This window comes from Notolabrus celidotus, chromosome 1 (genome assembly GCF_009762535.1).
Source record: "Notolabrus celidotus isolate fNotCel1 chromosome 1, fNotCel1.pri, whole genome shotgun sequence".
In the NCBI taxonomy this organism is placed as follows: Eukaryota; Metazoa; Chordata; class Actinopteri; order Labriformes; family Labridae; genus Notolabrus; species Notolabrus celidotus.
The window spans coordinates 26,141,832-26,162,976 of NC_048272.1; the positions used below are offsets into that span (position 1 = coordinate 26,141,832).

The 21,145-nt window shown below is 44.7% G+C and overlaps 1 protein-coding gene across 1 annotated transcript in view; it reads right to left on the reverse strand.

Moving 5' to 3' along the window:
* The window catches only part of lrig1 (leucine-rich repeats and immunoglobulin-like domains 1), a 39,912-nt gene that overhangs the window by 10,901 nt on the left and 7,866 nt on the right, over positions 1 to 21,145 (reverse strand). Inside the window, exons 2-11 of the mRNA XM_034686804.1 lie at positions 15,373 to 15,444; positions 14,451 to 14,525; positions 8,266 to 8,403; positions 7,873 to 8,016; positions 6,881 to 7,024; positions 6,239 to 6,382; positions 4,624 to 4,767; positions 2,426 to 2,506; positions 571 to 642; positions 16 to 87 (exon numbers count right to left, since the gene is read on the reverse strand). Of these exons, the coding sequence (XP_034542695.1) occupies positions 16 to 87; positions 571 to 642; positions 2,426 to 2,506; positions 4,624 to 4,767; positions 6,239 to 6,382; positions 6,881 to 7,024; positions 7,873 to 8,016; positions 8,266 to 8,403; positions 14,451 to 14,525; positions 15,373 to 15,444 (1,086 nt within the window). The remainder of the gene's footprint in view (positions 1 to 15; positions 88 to 570; positions 643 to 2,425; positions 2,507 to 4,623; positions 4,768 to 6,238; positions 6,383 to 6,880; positions 7,025 to 7,872; positions 8,017 to 8,265; positions 8,404 to 14,450; positions 14,526 to 15,372; positions 15,445 to 21,145) is intronic.

The following is a 21,145-nucleotide window of genomic DNA, read 5'->3' on the forward strand; positions in this document are numbered from 1 at the left end:
ATTAGTAAAACTCACAGGGTTTTGAGGTTCCTCATTCTACTGAAGGCATCCGGCTGGATGGATCGAATAGCATTCTCTCCCAGGTTCCTGTTGGGACATCAGACAACATATCACCAACTGCATACATATTGCATCCACACACAGGAATCCATTAGCATTGAATTGATTTCAAATAAAGATGGAGTGTAGGTACTGTATGTCTGAGGCTTCCCTGTCCCTCCCCACCCTCATTTGACCAAGGCCTGGGAATGAACTTATAAAGAATTCCTTTGCTTGTGCAGAGCTCACCATATGCTCAACGACTTTGCCCCCGCACAGAGGCAGGAAAACAGGCCAAAGTTGAGATTGTGCTAAGCTAACGAGAGCGAAGCAGCTGGGCGCTCGCAAAAAGCCGCTGTCTTCTCCTTTTACAAAGATGCTATTAAATTGCTAGCAGTCTGTTCTCTGCCAGCTACTTTTGGCAATACCCTCCCTAACCATCCAACCTACTCTTCCTCCCTCCCTCTCGTTCCCTCTCTCCCTTTCTCTCCCCGGGACATGGAGCAGCTAAGCATTGTGGGATATACTCACAGGTGTTCAAGGGTCTCCAGACCGGAGAAGGCTTTCTTTGCCACCGACTTGATCTTGTTTCCAAACAGAGTCCTGCCATTTCCAAACATGAAGGGTGTCGATAGATGAAGAGGGAAGGAAGGGGGTGAGAAGAGGGGACAGGGAGAGCAACAGAGGGAGAGAAGCACAATTAGCAAGGCTGAATCTGATAAGAGTGAAGGGATTGAGGTATTGGAAATCTGAACTGTGTGGAGATTAGCCTCTGGAGGAAGGGTGAGGGAGATTGGATGGGGTTGGAGTGAGGTAGGAAAGGGGAGGGGGGCACCTGGGCTCTGTGCTGCTCTTCAAAGACCACTTTTATCTTTATTAGAATTTAATAGCAATGACCAGGGAGGGGCTTTGTGAGAGTTTGTGTGTTTGCGTGTGTGTGTGTGCCTGTGAGGACATACTTGCAGACCACGTGAGTGTGTGTCTGTGCCTGTCAAGCCTGGTTTGAGCCAAGAAGTGAGCTGCTGTTCTCTCTGATTTGGGGTACTAATCCCTTCTTCCACCCTCTCCCCGCTGCCACCCCCCCTCCCTCGTTCCTCTCCTGTTGTAGACTTCACTTCACAGGAAGAGGAGACACGGCTGGTTGGTTCACAACGAGGACCCTATTGTCCAGACTCATCCATATGTACACACAAACAAACGGCTGTCTTGTCAAACAAACTAAAAGAGGAACTCTTCACCATTTTTGTGGCTTTTATTTTGAAAGAGTTCAAATAAAAATAAAAGCCTAGATGTACTGATCATTCTTTTAGTTTTCACTCCCATGTGGCAGCACTCATAAGCTGCTTTGAGGCAACCCAGTGTGTTTTGACGGACACTTTGATGTTCCAGCCCTTCTTTCTCTTTTCTGCATCTCTTTTTTCCCATGGCTTGCTTTGCCAGCGCTGGGATGCAGCGGGCTGCTTCCGCCAAAGCCGTGACAAAAGGGGCAGGGTCAGAGGGCGGGGCGTGCAAGGCGTGCAAGGCGTTTGATGTTGATGACTGAATGCAGCCTTCAATTTCACCCTCTCTCAGCTCCAAACAACTGGGACTGGAAAAGAGGGGAAGAGAGGAGCAGAGGCATGGAGGAGAAATAGAAATTAGCCTATTGGGGAGCGCACCCCTGCCAGCTTGAAGAAAAGCCTTTTCTCCCTCTGTTTTCCCCGCTCTTTCTCTTTGAGCAGTGCCCACACTGGGAACCATCTTGGCTGGACATCATCTTTTTATTCTGCAGGTTGATGATTGCCACTCGGTGCCAAAAACTGCCTGTCCGCTGTAATTCTTCAACTTGCCAACTCTTGACATTGAACTGTTAACTGGCTAGATTGATGAAAACATGGATGAGTAATCAGGAAAAACAGATAAAAAGTGATTCACAGTATCTCCTTTTAGAACCATTAGCAGTAACAAGAGCCCAGTTTGGCCATAAAGCGATGAGGGAAACAATGAAATCATACGATGAAAGCCAGATTGAGTTGGAGGGAAAGTTGTCTGAGATTCCAAATGTAAAAAAATACCTTCCATGTTTCATGATCAAGCCTTGTATAAAAGGAAGAGGGACCCAATAAGTCATCGCAAACACTTCCTCGCCGAGTGAAGTGTGGGATCCTGATGGGGACAGATGTCTCTAACTTTGCTGCCTTAACTTTGAGCAGCTGAACTGCAATGCCTCTTGTTGGCATTGAATATTGAGTTGGGATTTGGGGGAAACTTTTGGATGCAAAAGAAGGAGAAATCTCTTTTATGTTTCGTGTCTGTTTTTGAAGAGCAGCAAAGAGGGATGAAAGGGAGGAGTTGATAAAGGAGTGGGGAGTTTTTTTTTAAAAAAGGGGGGGAGGGACACACTCACAGCTTGTTGAGGCTATCCAATCCAGAGAAGGCCCCGTTGGTATCTTCTATTGTGCCTGAGATGTCGTTATGGTCCAGCTCCCTGTGGAGAAAGAGAGAAAAGGGGGGGTTAAGAAAGATGGAAGGAGGAGGGAGAACAGGGAGAGGGTCTGCCAGTGCTGAAGGGGTTTCACAGCCCTGGAAGAGGATGGTCTGGAAGTCACGGGTTACCCCTTTGCCCCCCTCCCATCCTCCCCCCTCTGCACCTGGCCTTAAGAGCCCCTCTGTCGCTCTGCTCTGCCAACCAAGCGCATTCTTTCCTTAGAGGGGAGGAGGAGGAGTGTGCATGTGAGTAAGAATGCATGTGCATTGGTGTGTTGAGGCAAACAGAACACAGGGAAACACATGTATAATTCATGACGGCACAGAGGGACTGGCAGGAACATAATGGTTGGTCCGATTGTGGCAGGTATGGCACAGCAAGAAAAAACAGAGCCATTGGTCTTAATGGGGTTAGGAGGGGGGGAGGGGGGGCACAGCTCGGCAAAGACATCATAGATTCAATGAAAAGAACAAAAAGAGAAAAGAAGGAAAAAGAGCCTTCTTTTAGAGAGTTGGGAGCTTTCCAAACACTTGTTGAATGCACTTCTTTTTCCTCTCCAGAGTCTAAAGAATTACCTCTGTAGGTGAAGTCATGGCTCCACCCCTCTGCGTAGTCATCAAAAGGAAAAACAACTGAGCCGAAGGAACTCTTCTGAACCATTAAAAGACTTTCTTTCAAACTTGAGAAAGACTTTTGAGGCTGATGGACAGACACACCCTCCAACAACGCCTCCCCCCCCCTTCTTCCTTCACTTTCCAAGCATCCCTTATCCCCCTCAGCTTCTTTTCAGTCTCCACCGGCCGCTGTCTTAGTTAGACTGGACAGGGGCTGCCAATTTCCTCCTCTTTCTGGCTGGCTGGATGTGAATGGCCGTTGCCTTGTTAAAGCAAGGCCAGTGTCGGGGGCCGTAGAGCGGGGAGACCGGGCACTGAGAAGAGGGGGGGGGCTGATGAGCCAACGACCCCCGTGGCCGAATTAGAGGGCAGGCTGGCTTGTTTGGGGCTTTCACACCCCGATGCAGGCTCCAGCCCCATGCCAGCACGACCAGCAGCGCAGGCCCAATTAAAGCTCCCCCGGCTCCTTTTCAGGGCCCAGCCTATGCCTGTCCTCCCCTCCACTGATTAGATTAGGCCTGCCTCAAAGACACAGCACACAGGAGTGATATCAGAGGAGTAAAAAGACAAGAGATACTGTGTGCGTGTTGAGGGACTTTACAAGGAGATGAGAGAGTACACATGGGACATGAGAGCGAAAGAAACTGGCATTAAGCGAGTGTTCAGAGAGAAGAATGGAAATCATGATGAGCACAGGACTGAAATCCAGCAGTCACAAGCTTGGCTCCCTATCCCACCCTTTGCAGTCCTCTGTAGCTAGTTATCTCACACCCTGTTAGCCAGCAGAGACAAGCCTTGTGCTCCTTTGCTTGTCAGCCAGCTGTGAGAGTCTTGTCTAGTGAGCTCTGGCACAACTCTACTCTCTGGCTCTTGCACCAGGAGGAAACATAGCCAAGACGACCTTGGTAAGGGACCAAGACCCCCAAAGTCTTTCTCCTGGATTTATCCCCTGGCTTTCTCCTTTTCATTCCCGTCCTTTCCCTCTTTCTTAAGACCTGTTTGGGCTTTCTTTGAAAAGGTGGAGCAGTGGGGAAAAAAAGACCTCTGTCTTTATTCGAGAAGCTGGAAAGGATTTCAAGGGAGTGAATTGACACAGAAAACTCTTAGAGCCAGATTTCAAGACAAAACAAAAATCCAGAACAAAGAAGTTAAGTGAGAAAAGTTGCCACAGGAACGGTGACAGTAGTGTTGCATGGACACCTCATAAAAGTAAAAAAACTCATGAATAGACATCGTCACAAATGGGATCAAACCTGTCCTTAAAAGTAAACATCTGCTGCGATCTGAAGTCAAATGAGGGGACCACGAAAGCCTGAATCTCAAATATCACAGAAGCAAAGCAATACTTAGCATCTCAGCTTTCACTGCTCCCAAGTGGCACATCTTATCCTTATTGTGCACAGGGGCAAAATCATAATGAGTGCGCTGTTGGGGGTCGTTTGGGGCTTGGTAACGGCTGTTTAAAGGGGGGGGGGGGGGGGGGGGGGGGGGGGTTGTGCTTACAGGATGCGTACGGCCTTGAGGCCTCTGAAGGCTCCCTCGGTGATGTGGCTGATGGAGTTGTGTCCCAGACGGAGAGTGTGGAGATCCCCCAGCACAGCCAGACTGCCTTCATCCAGACGAGTCAAGTTGTTGTACGACAGATTCCTGGAGAGAGAAACAGAGCACGAGACAGACGGAGAGGAGGGCAGACAGGGAAGAAGAGAGAAAGAGAGGGAGGGAAAGAGGGAAAGAGGAGAGAGAAATATTCTGTGTGAGGTCTGGAAGGAGATGACAGGTTGGCAGAACGCTGAGGCAGTCCCGCGACATCATTAGGCTTAAATTTCATGGCTGAATCAGTGTATATTTGCCACTCTGTGATCTGTTTTTCCATTGTGCCTTTAAGTTCACCACAAGATGTTAACAGAGAATGTGCTTAGCAGACCTTAGAGCTCAACTGAGAACTTAACCATTCGACTGGAGAGAAAAGAGATTCTTGGTTGGAGCTTAACATGTCTACAACCTCCTTTTATAAGTCTACATGAGCTGTGGTAAACCCCAAGAGAGTACACTGTCTCATAAGAATATATTTACAGTGCACTTTTGATACTTCTTGACTATTTTGATTTGAAGTGACCATAACTCATATAGGGGTATCTCTCAAACAGTGCTCAAAGGCAGTATTGTGCAGTTTATTGCCCTCATGGTGGCCCTTGCCGTCTGTCTCTGTGGCCAGGCCTCAGGTCTGCTTGACCAGTCATGTGTGCCGAGATTCTCCCTGATGACCAGCTCGGCCTGGTCCAGTGGGAATGTAATAACAGCCTCCTCATAAAGACAAGTCACTCTACTCTATCAGTCACAGAGTCATCATAACTCCAGATAATAAAAAAAACATATAACCGCAGACTGATGCAGTGCCGGGAGGACGTTTCAGGGGGCAATCAGTCATTCATAGGAAGCATCGTCGAGATACACAGAGCAAACTAACATGAACGCAGACTTCCTTCTTATCCCTTCTGACTGTTAACAGAAACAAACATTGGCGCCACGGACTACCTGAGCTACCTTGCAGTTAGCAACGCCTCAGCTGAGGGGAGCACTTTACAGCAGCAATACCACAGTGATGTCTACAGGAGAGGAAACACTATCAGATAATAACTCCCCATTCAGCAGACAAAGGCGGTTGAAGGCGATCCTTTGGTGTAATTACCACAACACAACATGTAGAGGATTACACACTGCTTTGCTAAACCCCCACGCCTCACAACTCAGGACAAAAACTCTTGTCGAAAAGCTTGAGTGCTGTTGAGCCGAGCTCTAATTATGGGATAACAGGCTTACACTGAGAATAGCGTAGCATATTGAGTGTTAGAGCACAATGTCATTTAACCCAAGGGAAGGTAAAGGAATAATATGGATGGGGGTGTGGAGGCTTCTCAGGTTAAATCCCCTGAGAGTGACAGAAAAGATGAAGAAAAACAGCCTCAGTAGTTATAGTGAGGTCTACATAAAACTCCTTCATTTAGAAACTATAGTGAACTCTCTCCACCTGCAGTCATCAGGATCTTTAAGCACTGTCTATTGAACGTTTTTTACAAGAGCACATCTGGCACTAGAGTTTGAACATGCTGGTACTCACAGCTCCCTCAGCTTCTGGCAGAACTTCCATCCATCAGCGTTGATGCGGGCTATGGAGTTGTTACTGAGGAACAACTGCTGGAGGGAAGTCAGACCGTACAAGGAGCCACTGTTCACTTCTGTCAGGCTGTTGTAGTCCAGGTGACTGCGAGAGACAAAATTAGGGACATACCAGTGAGTACAAAAAAGGTTTTGAAATTTAAACATGTTGGCTGAGTGGTTTCAAAGCAACAGGACGTCTGGAGTGTGGTGGTAACTTTTGCTCCCTGGAATGACTTGATGTGCAGCAGCATTTCCAAAAGTGCAAATAGGGCTATTAATGTTATTTTGCATGTAAGTGAAGTATTGCGCAGGTCAGCAGGAAAAGGTGTGATTGCTGAGATTGTGAGCAAGTTCCAGTAAGTCTTTAGTTTTCTTTTTTTCTTTGAGGTTAGTAAGTTTAGTTCTGCAATAGTAAGTTGCTTGCCGGGCATTAAAGAACAGCTGCTCTGTTTGTGCTCGCTCTAAGCTTTTTCAGCACACAAACTCCATAAATGGCATTGATTCTGGCAAGATGTTATATAAATAAACAACTACTTTGCTAATTTCAAGTTATGTATTGTTATGTGGTGTTTTTTTAGTTTTTTTTAGCTTTTGCACGTACAGGACTTTCATCTTGGCTAGGTCCCAGAAAGCCCCATCTGTCAGTTTGCTGATGCTGTTTCTTTGCAGCTTGAGGACCTCCAGGCTGGACAGACCCTGAAAGGTGAGACCCTCCACCTGACGAATACGGTTCCTGTTCAGCTCACTGCAGGGTGGACAGACAAACAAATATATGTAGCAACAGATGTCAGAAAAACAGTAAGATGCATAACTATGCTTTAAACTCTGCAAATATTTCACATATGGAAATTAGGAGAAATGTTTCTTTTTCCTAGTGATGAAGAAATGTTAACCCTCATTCTAAAACCAAAGAATCCCATAGCTTGGAGCATTTTCCAGTTAGAAAAACCATCATATTTTCACGCATCATTTTGTGGTGTTCTTGCTAATGAACAACCACTAAAAGTACCATATTTAGAAAATTGGCCATTAGAACTGAAAACAACAGTGATTCTTGAGGGATCTTTGGGAGGGTTTATATGTCAGTGTGCAGACTGTAAAACCCCCAGTGGCAGAGATTTACATCCACACAGGTTATCTTGTGTGTGGTTGTCACTACCACCTCTGAAAACTACCTGAGCCACTTTAGGTGACTCCATTATATGAGTTAATTTGCCCTCCTGAGTAGTGGCATTGAACCGTCACACAGGAGGGCAGTTTGAAGAAGATAATGGGAGGATTGTGTGGGGACAGAATTACCCTCTTTGGGAAAATGGAAGGAGGTAATAAATCACAGATAATGCGTCTCTAATGTTTGACCAGTCAGACCTTTTCCACCACAGGTAAATAGTGCTCCTAATGACCAACAGACACAACACTCTCCTCCTCATTCTTTTTGTTTTCCTTTCTGTGTCGTCTTCAAAGCTACAAACTAATTCTCAGCCGAAATCTGAATGTCAAAAATAATTTGTTTGTGCTGCTCTGACAGATAAAAATACACTCCTGTCATCACATTAACTGTGTTGTCTCGTGATGAAATCCAGTGGTACTCACAGCTGGGTCAGTCTCGGGAGCTGGAAGGCTCTCACAGGGATCTGGCTAATGCGGTTTCGGCTCAGTCGCAGGACCTGTAGAGTCGAGCCCAGATGGTCTAGAGCTCCAAGTTCCAATGCGCTGATTTTATTGTTGCTCAAGTACCTGAACAAGAAAACAACAAATTGTGACATGGTTTTACAAAGACCCTGTTTGTGTCTCTCTTCAGTTATTTTCTACTTGTTTTCGTTACTTCATGTTTGCTTTAGTAGTTACATGTTTCATGTTCTGTTTTGTATGTTGTGTTAATTCTCTTACTAATACTTACATAGCAGTAAAAGTTCATCTTAACCTTTTTATTCTAACACTTCCAGTTATAAACATTGATGTGTTATGTGCTGTTAATGTACTTACAGATCTCTGATTTGGAGTGCTGTCGGAAAGCAATGCCCGCGGAGCTCAGTGATGTCATTATTACTCAGGTCCAGGGTTTCTACAGAAACCAGCTCTCTGCTCCGCCTGCCATCTATACTGCGGATCTTATTATGATGTCTGGAAACAAACAAAAACACATAAAAGGGCATTAGGTGTGGCTGACAATCCTACTCAAAGTGTCCATATCGCTATCTAAAAAATATCACCGTGCCTAACATCAGAGTCCTTTTCCCATCAGCCGAGGCAGACACTGCAAATTTCCCAGCCTTGGTAAAACCCACTCTCAAGCACAAAGATAGCAAAGTACACAGAGCAAAGTGGTCTTCTTTACCACAAATTATACTTTAAGAGCTTTCAAACAGAGGCTGGCTCTCTTAAAACAAATCCAAGAACACCTGCACGTCTCTACAGACCGACAATGCAAAATCTCTGAGATAGATGGACCAACTGGAGTCACTTGAGGGGGGTTAGATAGAGAGTTGGTGATGTGGATCTCAAGATGTTTGGGAGCAATAATAGTCCTAATCTACTAAGAACAAAGAACCAGTGATAAGATGAGAAAAAGAAACCTATAACAACAAAACAAAGAAGCAACACTTCAGTTCAGCTTAAGAGTCCAAAGTTTGAAATCCCTCCTTTCCAGTTTTGTTTTGTCAGATGTTAAAAGTCTTGGATGAGCCAGAAGCTCCAAAGAAGACAGGATTGTTGAACTTTTTTCTGTAACATCTGTGCTTAGTTGTTTTGGGGGTAACAGGACCAAATCCCACAAAGAGAAGTAGAGAAACAAAAGAAAGAACAACTTGGGGGAGCAGAGGACTGTCGAAATGCTACAAAGTGACCCAAACTCACACAGGCTCCAAATCACGTGTCTGTAGAGCACATAGAAGGCAAAGAAATCAAACACAACCATACTCTACTGTAAACACACACACACATAGACCAGGAGATAAAGATCATGCAAAGCAGACAGAGGTTAAAACAGAACAGCACTGACACACATGCGTCTTGCTACATCAGTGTAGGTATGTCTGAGTGCCCGAGTCTGTGAGGGCGTAGGGAGTCTGATGGTCAGTGTTATCTGAGCATACATGAAAGGCTTTGCTAGGTGACACATTTGACACATGCCGGGGTGCTAACTAGGGATGGGAATTTCATTTAGTGTCACTTTCATTTACACTTGTCTAAAAATAAAAAGGAATACAGAAGAAGCTACCAAAAGCCAACAAGAGGACGGTGAAAGGGTACGAGATAAAACGAGTGAACTTGGTATATCCTGAATTAGAAATCTGCAAGAAGCCAGTTCACACAGACGGCATTTACGGAAATACAGGGGATCAATTCTGATTGATGTCCTCTATGAGATAAGATAGTTATCACTCCTCAGGCTGTGATCACCGATCTAGAGAAGAGAACAAATTTGACTAAAATTTGACTGAAGTGAAAAAAAGTTGTCTTGAGTGTGTGTTTGTGCGTGTGTGTGTGTGTTTGATGTAAAGTGCAAAAGACAGTGAGAGAGCAGGTGTTCTACCAGTGAAACTCATCAAAACAAGGTCAGTCCCTCCTTCCTTTCTAGCTAACACACACACACACACACACACACACACACACACACACACACACACACACACACACACATTTATTGGTGTCTGAGAGGAGGAGTGGGTCACACCACAGTGGCCCACCTGAATAAACATTGGCAGAAATGGTTAAGGATGAGCCATGCAAGCAAACACAGAACACACACACACACACACACACACACACACACACACACACACACACCAACACACACACACACACACACACACACACACACACACACACACACACACACAACACAATACAACACAATACAACACAACACAACACAAACAACAAATGCACACATGGGACAGAGCAACAGACAGTGGCTAAGCAAAAGGAGGGAGGGAAGGAATGGGGGAGGAGAAAGGGGGGAGTGGAGGGGTGAGGTGGGGTCAACAGCTGGTGACCTTAGCTGGGAAAAACAGATCAGTCTCAAATGTGGAGGGGGAGGCTGACCTCTCTCACTCTTTTCTCAGTTTTTTCTCACCCTGTTCTCATTCCACCACTACGACCAAATTCCCATTTTCTCTTTCTCTCTCATTCTCTCTCTCTCTTTCTCTCCTCTCCCTGTCCAACAGTGAGAACCCAGCTGTGTGTGAGAGACAGATAAAGCCCCAGCGCTCAGGGTCTTTGAAGTCCACACATACAATAGTAGCGTTTATAAAAACTGATTATCACACGGCCAGAGAGGTTTCTGATAAAGAGGAGCCGGGTCCGCTCTTGTTCCCTTTGATGTCCGGCGGTCTTATTCGCCTTGATTCTACTTAATTCCAAATCTCATTACTCTGCCCCATTGACCATCTGATTATGGTGAGCCCCGCTCTTTTTGACACTTCTTTTGATGTATGGAAAGTGCATCAGCGGTTTTGTACTAGCATGCCCAGTCTCCAGTTACCAGTGTCATCTTTGGGGGGCGATTGTTTGGCTCTGACGCTTCCCGTTTGAAGCGTCGGCCGGGACAAAAGGAGAATTATTTTAAAATCAGATGCTCAGGCAGGCCATATGATTTTATCCCTGAGCTGATTTAAAGGTCCTCTTTGATGTTACCATGAGCACAATGGGAAAGTTAGTGCTGCTGTGCTGTTACTTTGACAGTGTGCTTTCAAAATTTTTGTGGCTCCTTTTTTTCTGCCTTCCTTCTGTCGCTCAATGGCGGCGGGATGCCAGTGGGCTTGCTTAGTGCATTGTGGGACTGTGGCAGCCTGGCGTATGGTCTAAAGTGAGTTTGCCATGGTTTATATATTTCAAAAAATGTTTCAATCACATTGCCAGTGATATAAGAAAAATGCTAAATGCCTTTACATTCAACCTTTTTACTCTTGCTCCGATTGTTGCTACAGTTAGTGTGCAACTTTTATCACGCTCTTTCATTCAGTCCAGTGTTTTTTTTGCACATTGAGATAACAGAAACAAAAGGACTGCTCTACAAATACTTATGTGCTAAGAAATGTTCATCTTCTAACTGGTATCTGGATTGTCTAACACTGTCGAATGCAACATTAATTGAACATTTACAGTTCCAGGGATTCTAGAAACCTGCTAATCATTTGATCTTTTTTTAACATGTGAACTTCTCAAACCTCATCAACATCCACCACACACTCCATGTGTAGTGACTATCCTGACCTGATTTTAGTCACTGTCTGGGTGCGGGAGGGAGGTGTTTTTGACGTGCTTCTAAAAGAATCCAATCTCCAATCCGAGGTTATTGTTGCGTTATTTCTTTGCCGTTTATTGATCCAAAAGATAAACAGGTACACACAACTTACTTTGAAGGTGATGTGCGTGATGAGGATAACAGTGTGGTCTAAGATGAACAGTAAAAAACGTGTGCTCTTCCCGTTCCCAAGATCACTACTTCACCTGTGCCCCTTTGGTAGCATTTACCTGCCCGTTTACCTGAAGTGCCCCTTGTGGTGATTGTGGAAGTAACAAAACAAAAAACAAAAACAACATAGGTAAAAGGTGGCTCATACACCATGACTACAGCTTTTTTCGAAATGTCCTGCCACATACTACATATTAATGTAGTAGGGAGTACATACTGCGTTTGAATTTAGTTTGTAGTATGACTATTCTGTTTGATCTGTGTTGCAGCATGCTGGGCCAGACGTCACTGCATTTCCGGTTTCTGAAAGCGGAAGGAAACAACGGCCAAGCTGATCGCAAAATGCTTCTTTAGCATCCACTTATGATTTAAAAAGTTAGGAAGTGGTTTATATGGAATTTAATAATTTTCACAGCACCTAAAAACGGAGTTCCCCCAATCAAAAAAAAAAGAAAAAAGAGAAAGTGGAACGAGCGTGGTGCATTGTGGGAAACAGTACGCGAGGCAGACTGGTCCGATGCATACCGTGAAATTTTCCCGAATCAGTAGACATCCGGGGAGTTTTGGCATACTGCAGATTTTGCTCTTGTTCACTTACTACTTACTACATACGGAATTTTGGCCAAATCAGTACTTACTGCTAGTATGGTAGGCAGTTTTGAAAACAGCCTAAGAGACAGTCAGATAGCAGCAACCACACATGATGTTCTCTCCACCTCTCAGAGAGCTCCCCGTATGATCAGAGGCTGAAGAAGGATTATTAGAACATTTGTGCACATCTGTGAGTGTGCGTGTGTGTGTGTGTGTGTGTGTGTGTGTGTGTGTAAACCACTGTCTCGCACAAACTTGCCGTCAGACGACATTCCAGTCTAACTCAACCAAAGGCTCGGGATCACAGCCCTGCAGTCTGTGCCGAGCTCTCACACAGACACGCTCACACTCCTTAGGCCTGCTGGTTGGCACGGAGACTGAATGCACTGGGTTTACATTTGGGAATAACCCTGAGCATGACCTCACCTCTTGCTTCCCCTTTTCCCTTCCTTTGCCACTCAGTACTTGCCTCCTCCACCATGCCTCCTCCACCATTCCTCTTTCAACATGTGGTGATGTCACCCTGATCTGATACTGCCCTCCCTATTTTCTCATCCTTCCTCCCCTTCTCACTGTCACCCATTTTACTGTAAGCCATGTGACTGACAGCTGCAGCTGCAAGTGCTTCCGCAGGCCTTTGCTTCAGCTGTGTGGCTTTGTAAAGATCCGACCCTCCCTCCAGCCTCCACTCCTGTCAGGCCTTCCCCTAGCAACAGGCTTCAAGTCAGGCCAAAAAAAGACACCACGCTCATTTGGAGGGGCTACGACTCTGCATAGTTTGTGCAAGCAAAGGTGAACTTGCTCCAATCTGTTCTGGAAAGTGAACAGAAGTTTTTCCCAAATCTAATCACAGCTAGATGCTTTTACAAAATTGACAAATTTCAAAAAAGTTGCTTGACCTCTACACACCGTTTAAAGCTTCCAGAAATGTCCTGACCACACTTATGCATCATGCTAGATTCTGAGAAGCAGGCGGATGACACACACTGAGGGAAGTGTAGGTGTGACTCCCACGAAGCTCATCACTGAAGATAAAATGTTGATGACCAGATATTACAGGAGCAAGCAGCTGCGTCCTTTATTTCCCGTCAGTCAGCTGGCATACTAGCAAGGTGCGAAAGAAGATACATCGAGTGAAGCTAATGGTTAGCAGTCGACTAGCTTAGAGGGGTTTAACTTTCTTGTTTCAGGTTGAGTGAGATGTAAGAATGTTCCCTGGTCACACGAGGGGAAAAAGCTATGGCACGCTGGAAAAACAACAGTCCGCCCAACAGATGATACGGGAGGAACGGTGTCATGATTGTACTGTTCCATGTGTGTGTGTGTGTTTACAACCACAATGGAAACATACCAAGGAGCACTGCTATTGCAGCACGCCTTTGTACTGATTCACTTTTATCTAAGCCTTATTTTAGCGTCACCTTCGACGGCCTTTCATCGCACTTTGATTTGTGTTTTGCATTCTGTGACACATTCTTTTAGCATCGTAGTAACAGAAAAATGTCAGGACTGAGATGAAATTGAAGATAAATGACAGATCCTTTAGTTTATCTGTCTTCATACGTACAAGTATCACAAATGTTGCCTTTACACCAAAATAATATGCTTCAGGTTGCATGTCCAGTCTTCTAGCTTGTATAAAGACATGAAATGACAACTTTCTCACTGACTATTTCCCTCAACAGTAAAAATGGGACTGCTGATGGAGCTCAGGCTTGTGACATTAGCATGCACAAACAAGCCTTTCCCAAATAGGGTAATAAATCTCCAGTGATATGCCAGTGCAGGCAGTCCCCACAGGCACATTTGCACAACTGAGAGCAACCATGTTGGAACTGCACACAAGCTTACAACCCAAGCAGCCAGCACAGCTCAATGAAGACACTCGTGCTTTGCAAACTTACAGGACGAGTACGTTTGATGACTGAACTATGACTCAGAGCTCAGGTGCACAGAGGACTTTAAATAATAAGAGTTTCAGTCATAACTGACTTCACATTGATGCAGTATTACTTTTCAGATTTAAAGGTGTATGTGTCCTCCACAGATGTCAACAGACTATTTCAAGAGCATTTCAAACAGGCCACTGGCCTAAGAATACAGCGAGGGAGAGCCCGATCATTCTGGTACCATGTTGAGCAGCAAATGGGGCATTACTCACAGGTAGAGAGATACTATCTTGGAAGCAGCTTGTCCTAAATCTGGTATGGAGGTCAGCTCATTGTGGTCCAGCCGCCTGAAATGGAGAAAAGAAAGATGAGTTAGAAGGAGAAGAAAGAAAACTCACCCTTTAGGAAAACAGTAAATAAACACACAAAAAATCTGTGTTGTTCTGATGTCAAAGGACGTATCAGAAGCAGTAAAAACTTCCAAACTGAAATAATTAAAGCACACAGGAGCAGTATTAGCTGATGTGCATGTGGCAACAAACAAATATCAAATCTAGATAGAAACTAAGCCTTTGTCAAATTACTCCGTAGTATGTGGAGTTGTGTTTTGCAGGCAGGAACATCACTGTGTTGTAAGGCCTTTATCATTGAAGATATGGCAATAAGCTAAAAAAGAAACTCTTACTTTGTATAAATCAAAAGTTTTCAAACCCGACTTGTCACTTCAGCCGCAGAGCAAGTCGCAAGTCATCTTTTTAAACAACTAAAAATAACATGGGAGTAAAACAGATGTCAGGGAGCGTATGACTGGCTGGTCGTCCTGCCAAAGATGTCACCAGTGTGTGTATCACCAGTTAGCTTGTGTATGTGTGTGTGTCTTGTGCACTGGTGCTGAGTGACACAGAGCCAAGCCCTCTCCTCACCATATAAAATATTTACAAGGCCAGCGTTGGTCACAGTATCGGGTGGTGGAGGGGCTGCTTAATATAGAAAACCACCACTTTATTCTCAATTGGACTTAGTTCAAGGCGACACATACGAGGATGCTACCAGGAAGTAGAGTGGCGAGTGTGGAAGTTGGTCAGAATTTTGTGTCATTGATAAAAAACATGTTTTATAAGACTGAGGCTAAGTGACTGAGAAGGCTGAACACACATACAGGGATGTGCATTGAAGTTATCAGGGAGTACTTACAGCTCTCTCAAGTTGGGAAGGTTTTCAAAAGCTTCAGCAGTAATGGAGGTCAGCTTGTTGTGTCCAAGATTTCTGAAAGAAGAAAAGGAAGGTTAGAAAAATATCATCAATGCATCATTTCATAACTCTTCTAACATTTCCCATCGCCACTTCTCAGCTGTTTGAACAAGTATCATGATCAATATCAACAACTATCTCACCCGCTTGACAAACAGCCTCACCCGTCCACATTAAGTATGCCTGAAAATACTGCAGTACATCCATTCAGCCGGCCTTCAAGGAGGGCACGATCAATACTATCGATACAGAGTGCCTCTCTCTTGGCTCACTTTCCAAAACGTAACCCACAGGCTATTCATCTGCAGCAGTCAATTTGCACTTTAGGCTAACAGTGTATTTAATAGCTGGCACTTGCTGGCTTATTAGAGTGATTTGTCCGCTGATATAGCGTTACTGACTCAGAAGGAGAGGGGGGGGTTCATGTGAAGTGTTCACCTTACACACATCTGCATTTCAGATTTGAGCTTCCCACGCCAAATGAAAGTATTTCACGCATAAACAAGTGCTATCTCTGTCACACACACACACACACACACACACACACACACACACACACACACACACACACCTCCTGACAGGCTGGCACACAACCGGCCTGTTGGCAGAGGGGAGGCTGCAGTGAGAGTGGTGTTTGTGTTTGTGTGGCGGGGTTAGGGCTGGGCGAGACAAAGGAAGCCCACAGCCCTGAGCCGCCTGCCTGCCTCCCGCCCCTCCATCCCCTCTGTCCAGACGTGAGAGACAGCCCAGGAATGTTTCACAAGCCTGCCGAGAGATGGCTGCTTGTTCCCAGAGACTGGGGACACTTTTACCTGATGCAACACATTCCTCATCCTCTTGTCCCACCGCGGCCTTAAAAGACCGCTGAGGGGGAAGAAAAGGGATAAACTCTGTTGCAAAAGGCCGTTCATTCTAGATGGATCTACATTTCTCAGACGAGAGAACGGATTATTTAGAAAGGGAGAAGGCTTTGTCCATAAAGACTGTTATTGTATACACTTAACATTTAAATCCAGTTTATTCCTATCAATCACAATCTCCACCTCACTTGACAGATTTCCCTTTCTTGTCTTCTGTGCTTGATTGCAGATAATGACAGTCTCCCTCCCCAGAGCTTTCTCCCCCTGTGTGTGTGTGTGTATATGTGTGACGAGATAATAGCAGAGCATGTGTCTGCCTTCCAGGCACAGGTCTGACAGCGAGGTGAGCATGTGTGTCTATGTTATGATCCTTTTACTGGGGCACCTCCCATTGCGGCCTAGATCACTTAAATTGTCGTCCCCTGCAACAGGAGGCAATTACCTCGTTATGGTGAAGCTAAGTGAAAAATCACACGGCTGTCCTACGGGCTGACTCTGCCTGAAGGAACAGATATTCACACAGCATCGGCACACACACCTGACACACACAGGCAAGCTGTACGTGGGACAGAGCTGTCTTTAGCACTTATTATCAGTCGACTTCTGGCATAAAAAGGTCAAGAAATGCAGTAGGCCTTGCGTTTCAAGCAAATACAGATTAGTTAAATAACTTCATCTTGAGAGAGAAATTTGCATCACACAGGTCAAAGGCAGAAAAGTCGAAGCTTTAAAAACAGACCAGGGAAAAACTGAACAAAGGCAAGTAACATTTGAGAGCCAAACCTACCGTGCTGGTGCCAAAGGCCACAGCAACAAACAAAACTGGTCTTTTGTGTTTGTGTGTGTGTGTGTGTGTGTGTGTGTGTGTGTGTGTGTGTGTGTGTGTGTGTGTGTGTGTGTGTGTGTGTGTGTGTGTGTGTGTGTGTGTGTGTGTGTGTGTGTGTGAATGCAAGCATGCCTGTGCCTCTTTCTCAGTCACCTATGATGTTTACATAACTGAGTCCTTTTTTGTCTCCTTCTCAGCAGGCCCGATTTATTCTCTTGCCTATCAGATTAGATAAGTTTCACAGCGTTTTAACACCTACTGTATAAAGTGATGCAGATAACGCCGCTTTCCCTCTCTTTCAACACACCCCCATCCAACGGGGTGGGGTGGGTAAGGGGGGGGCTTAGCTAGGTTAATGCTTTCCAGAAAGTGACCCTGCAATCACGCAGTTTGCCAAGTCAGGATCAGAAGCCTAGAAGTCATTAGAGTTTGGGTCTTTGAGAGGCGCAGACAAAAAAAGAACGTGTAGGAACCAAGCAGCAACCTCTGGTCTAAAAATATGAGTCAAATGCGGAAGTGCTAAAAACTGCAGTTCATTGAGGATCCGCCTGAGGCTGGTTTCAGAAGTACTGGAAGTCACATACACATGAATGGGTAAAAAGACGATCTTTGCAGCAGAAATAAACATGTTTACAGCCTGGTACAAAAGACGAGTGTAGTCTGGATAGCTCATTTCTCGATCAGCTCTCACTGTGAGGGGGGTGAATTTTTTTTCTAAAGCGGCAATTTCGAAGATATTGAGATTACGAGTCTTCCAATAAGAGGCACAGCTGACTGCGGGAACACGGTAGCTGTTGGCTAGGAGACTCAAACTCCGCCTCTTTACGTCGCAATCCCTTGACAGCAGCAATATGGCTGCTGCCAACGATTGGTCTCAAAACAGCGCTTCTGAAAGAGATGGGTGACGTCACGGATACTACGTCCATATTTTTTACAGTCTATGGTAGGAACAATCACACCAAACTGAGGAGATCGCCGAAGCTTCTAGATATTCTGTCAAACTGTAAAGTGACAGCAGAGAACAACCCAGCAAAAGTGAACCACTTTCCAAAATTCACAGCAAACAATCCCACCAGCAAGAGAAGGAAGTACAGTAAAGATCTGAGCTGTCCCTGTGATTAACCATGACAAACACTACAGAGCAGCATGCTTTAATGCTGCAAACACAGCGCTCTATTGTACAGTACAACTACTTTATATAAATGGGCAGGACTGTTTGACATTAGGCAGACGGATTAAAGTCAAAAGCCCTTTCTGCAAGGCTCTGCAGCAGACAAAGTGTGTTATAATTTAAGGCTGCACATTGAGCCAAAGACACATTTTCTCACCAAAGGCAAACTTTTCAGACTTGTGCAACGCTGCCAGGTGAGCATTTATGGGCTATCATTGGAAATGTTACTTTCAAAAGACAATCTTTATTGATGACCATGTTATGACTGTGACAGAATTCATTTTAATTGAACTAAAACAAACAAGCCATTCAGCATCAAGTGCCCTTAAGCCATTGTATACAAGTTCAAACAGTTCAACGAATGTGAATAAATCACATTAGAACATTCACTTCTATTTCAAACTGCACTAACAAAACACTTCAGCATGGTCAGCGTAACCTCGGCTCGGTCGGCAGATCTGAAGACGCGGAAAGCAAAAGGGAGGCAGGAGAAAAAAGGGGCTGGTCTGGCACAAAGACATGGTTGCACTCCCACCTTCCAGTCCCCCACCCTAGCGTCCAGCCTCCACAACTCAAACGCCTCATGATACAAACAATGACCACAACAATCAGAGACAGTGAGGTATTCAAGGGGGGGATGCTTCAGCATTGGATGTCAGGCACAGGGCTACAACCAGTGTTAATTTTGGCAGGTCTTAGTCTTTAGATGAAAATGTCTGTTAGTTTTAGTCAAATTTTAGTCTTTTCAGCCCTTTATAGTTTGAGTCTAGTTTTAGTAGACGAAAAATCAAAACATTTTAGTCTTTGATTTTTGAAAGAACATTTTCTCTCTTTAAAATAATTCATGTAGTCGATCAGATATTGGTAACAGGTTTATACCAGGTGTTCAAATAGTCAACATTTCACTCCTTTAGCACTATCTTAAGTTAAATAATTTAGCCTCTCCCTACAAAAAGTCAAAAGAAAGCATTCTTGATGTGACCACTAGAAAGAAATTTTGATTCTCTTGATTCACAGTAAATGCCATGAAAGAGCTGTATTGCACTTTTACGATGGTCCCTGAATGTACCTGCAGTGACAGGCGCACTGGACAGACAGTCAGTTCACGGCACTCTTAAATGCATCTGCATCTTACAACGAGGAGTTGATCAAAACTAACTTACTAAATGTGTCTGAGCTTTTTACGGTAATAGCGGCAAAAACGCCAAACATCAAATATTAAACAGACGTTCCCCGGTTGTGTCTTTGTCACTAACGCACACCGGGGTGTAAAAATCCTCAATGAAGATGAGACAGATGCATGGAGGCGGGGAGAGCTGGTTCATAAAGCACACCTGCTGCAGGTAGAGACCAAGCTAACACTGCGCCCCTCAGATAATAACTCAGTCTGTCACAGGAATGCATCACTTTTATTTCTAAAGATTAGACGCACAGTGGGGGAAACATGGATTCTTAATGTCCAAAGGTCCGCAACTAAAGTTTTCATCTCGTCATCGTCTTGTCGTCTTAGTTTTTATTATCAGTGAAGCACTTCAGCTCGTCATAGTCTCGTTTTTGTCATGAAAAAAGCAGTCTTTGACGAACATTTATCGTCACAATTTTCGTGAACGAAATTAACACTGGTTACAACACAATAATACAAAGACAGTTGTTGATTTCAGAAACAAACAAATAATCAACCACCTGTTGCTAGATCTGAACCGATAACACTGCTGCTAAATCCATACACATGTTCTCTTATTATCACTGGTTAATAACTGTATGCCTTTCAACAGTGAGGTCCCTTGTTTTCCTTCTTCCCTTTCATCATTATGAATATTCATAACTTGGCCTGGATTAAAGGACTGTTTGATAAATGCAACCTGTGACCTCAGTAACTTCTGAAAATCGCCTCTCTTCTCTTTTTAATCATGCTCTCAAGATCAACTGATAATCAGCAAACTACTGGAGGGATATGTGAGCAATCTGCAGCATTAGCTTCACTGTAAGCCTGCCGGGAAAAGCCTTAAAAAAGACAATGTGATAAACTCCTAATAAGCCCGTCTGACTAAGCAAACTGTCTCAGGAAGAGAAATGGGGCTCAGCGCCTGCACAAGAGCGTCATTGCTGGACCGAGAAGCTGATCCGACATATAAAACTCATTAAAAGGCTTTAAAAAAAATAGCTGTGTTATGGGTGCTGTGGGAGTAGAGGAAAGCTGGAAGTACAGGAGTGATGTCATGGCGTATGACACTATGCTTGTAAGTCAGCACACAGTCTGTGTGTGGGAGAGGGGGAGACACAGGGAGGGAGGTAAAGAGAGCGGGGTAACTCACACATGGAGATTCATCATCATTATCTCTCCTGTTTTTATCGCACATAAATGCAGAGTGAACTTTGCCCGCTCCAAGTGTGAAGTGATGTCAGGGATGAGCCTTCTGTAGTCAAGCTGTGAGACAAAGGGCCTTTAATGTGGTCGATTTCAGAGCATCATAAAACCAGTCAAATAATAACCTGAGTGTCAGCGGGGCCAGGCACACGCACACTACCACACACACACACCAGTCTTCCTGTCATTAAGGCCCAGTTTATAGCCAGTCGACTGCAGTGAGAGTGTACACAGAGCTAACACCCGTCCCAGGGCCACCATTTTATACACAAGTCAAACAGAGGAAGGAAACGGGCAGAACAAAGCGTCTATCTTATCAGCTTTGACAAGGTTAAAAGCATAAGCCGACCAACAAGCTCTGCAGTAATAATGACAAACGTGATAAGCTCAAATTGGAGAGAAACTCCACTAATGTACGATCTTAGCACACACACACACACACACACACACACACACACACACAAACACACAAACACACAAACACACAAACA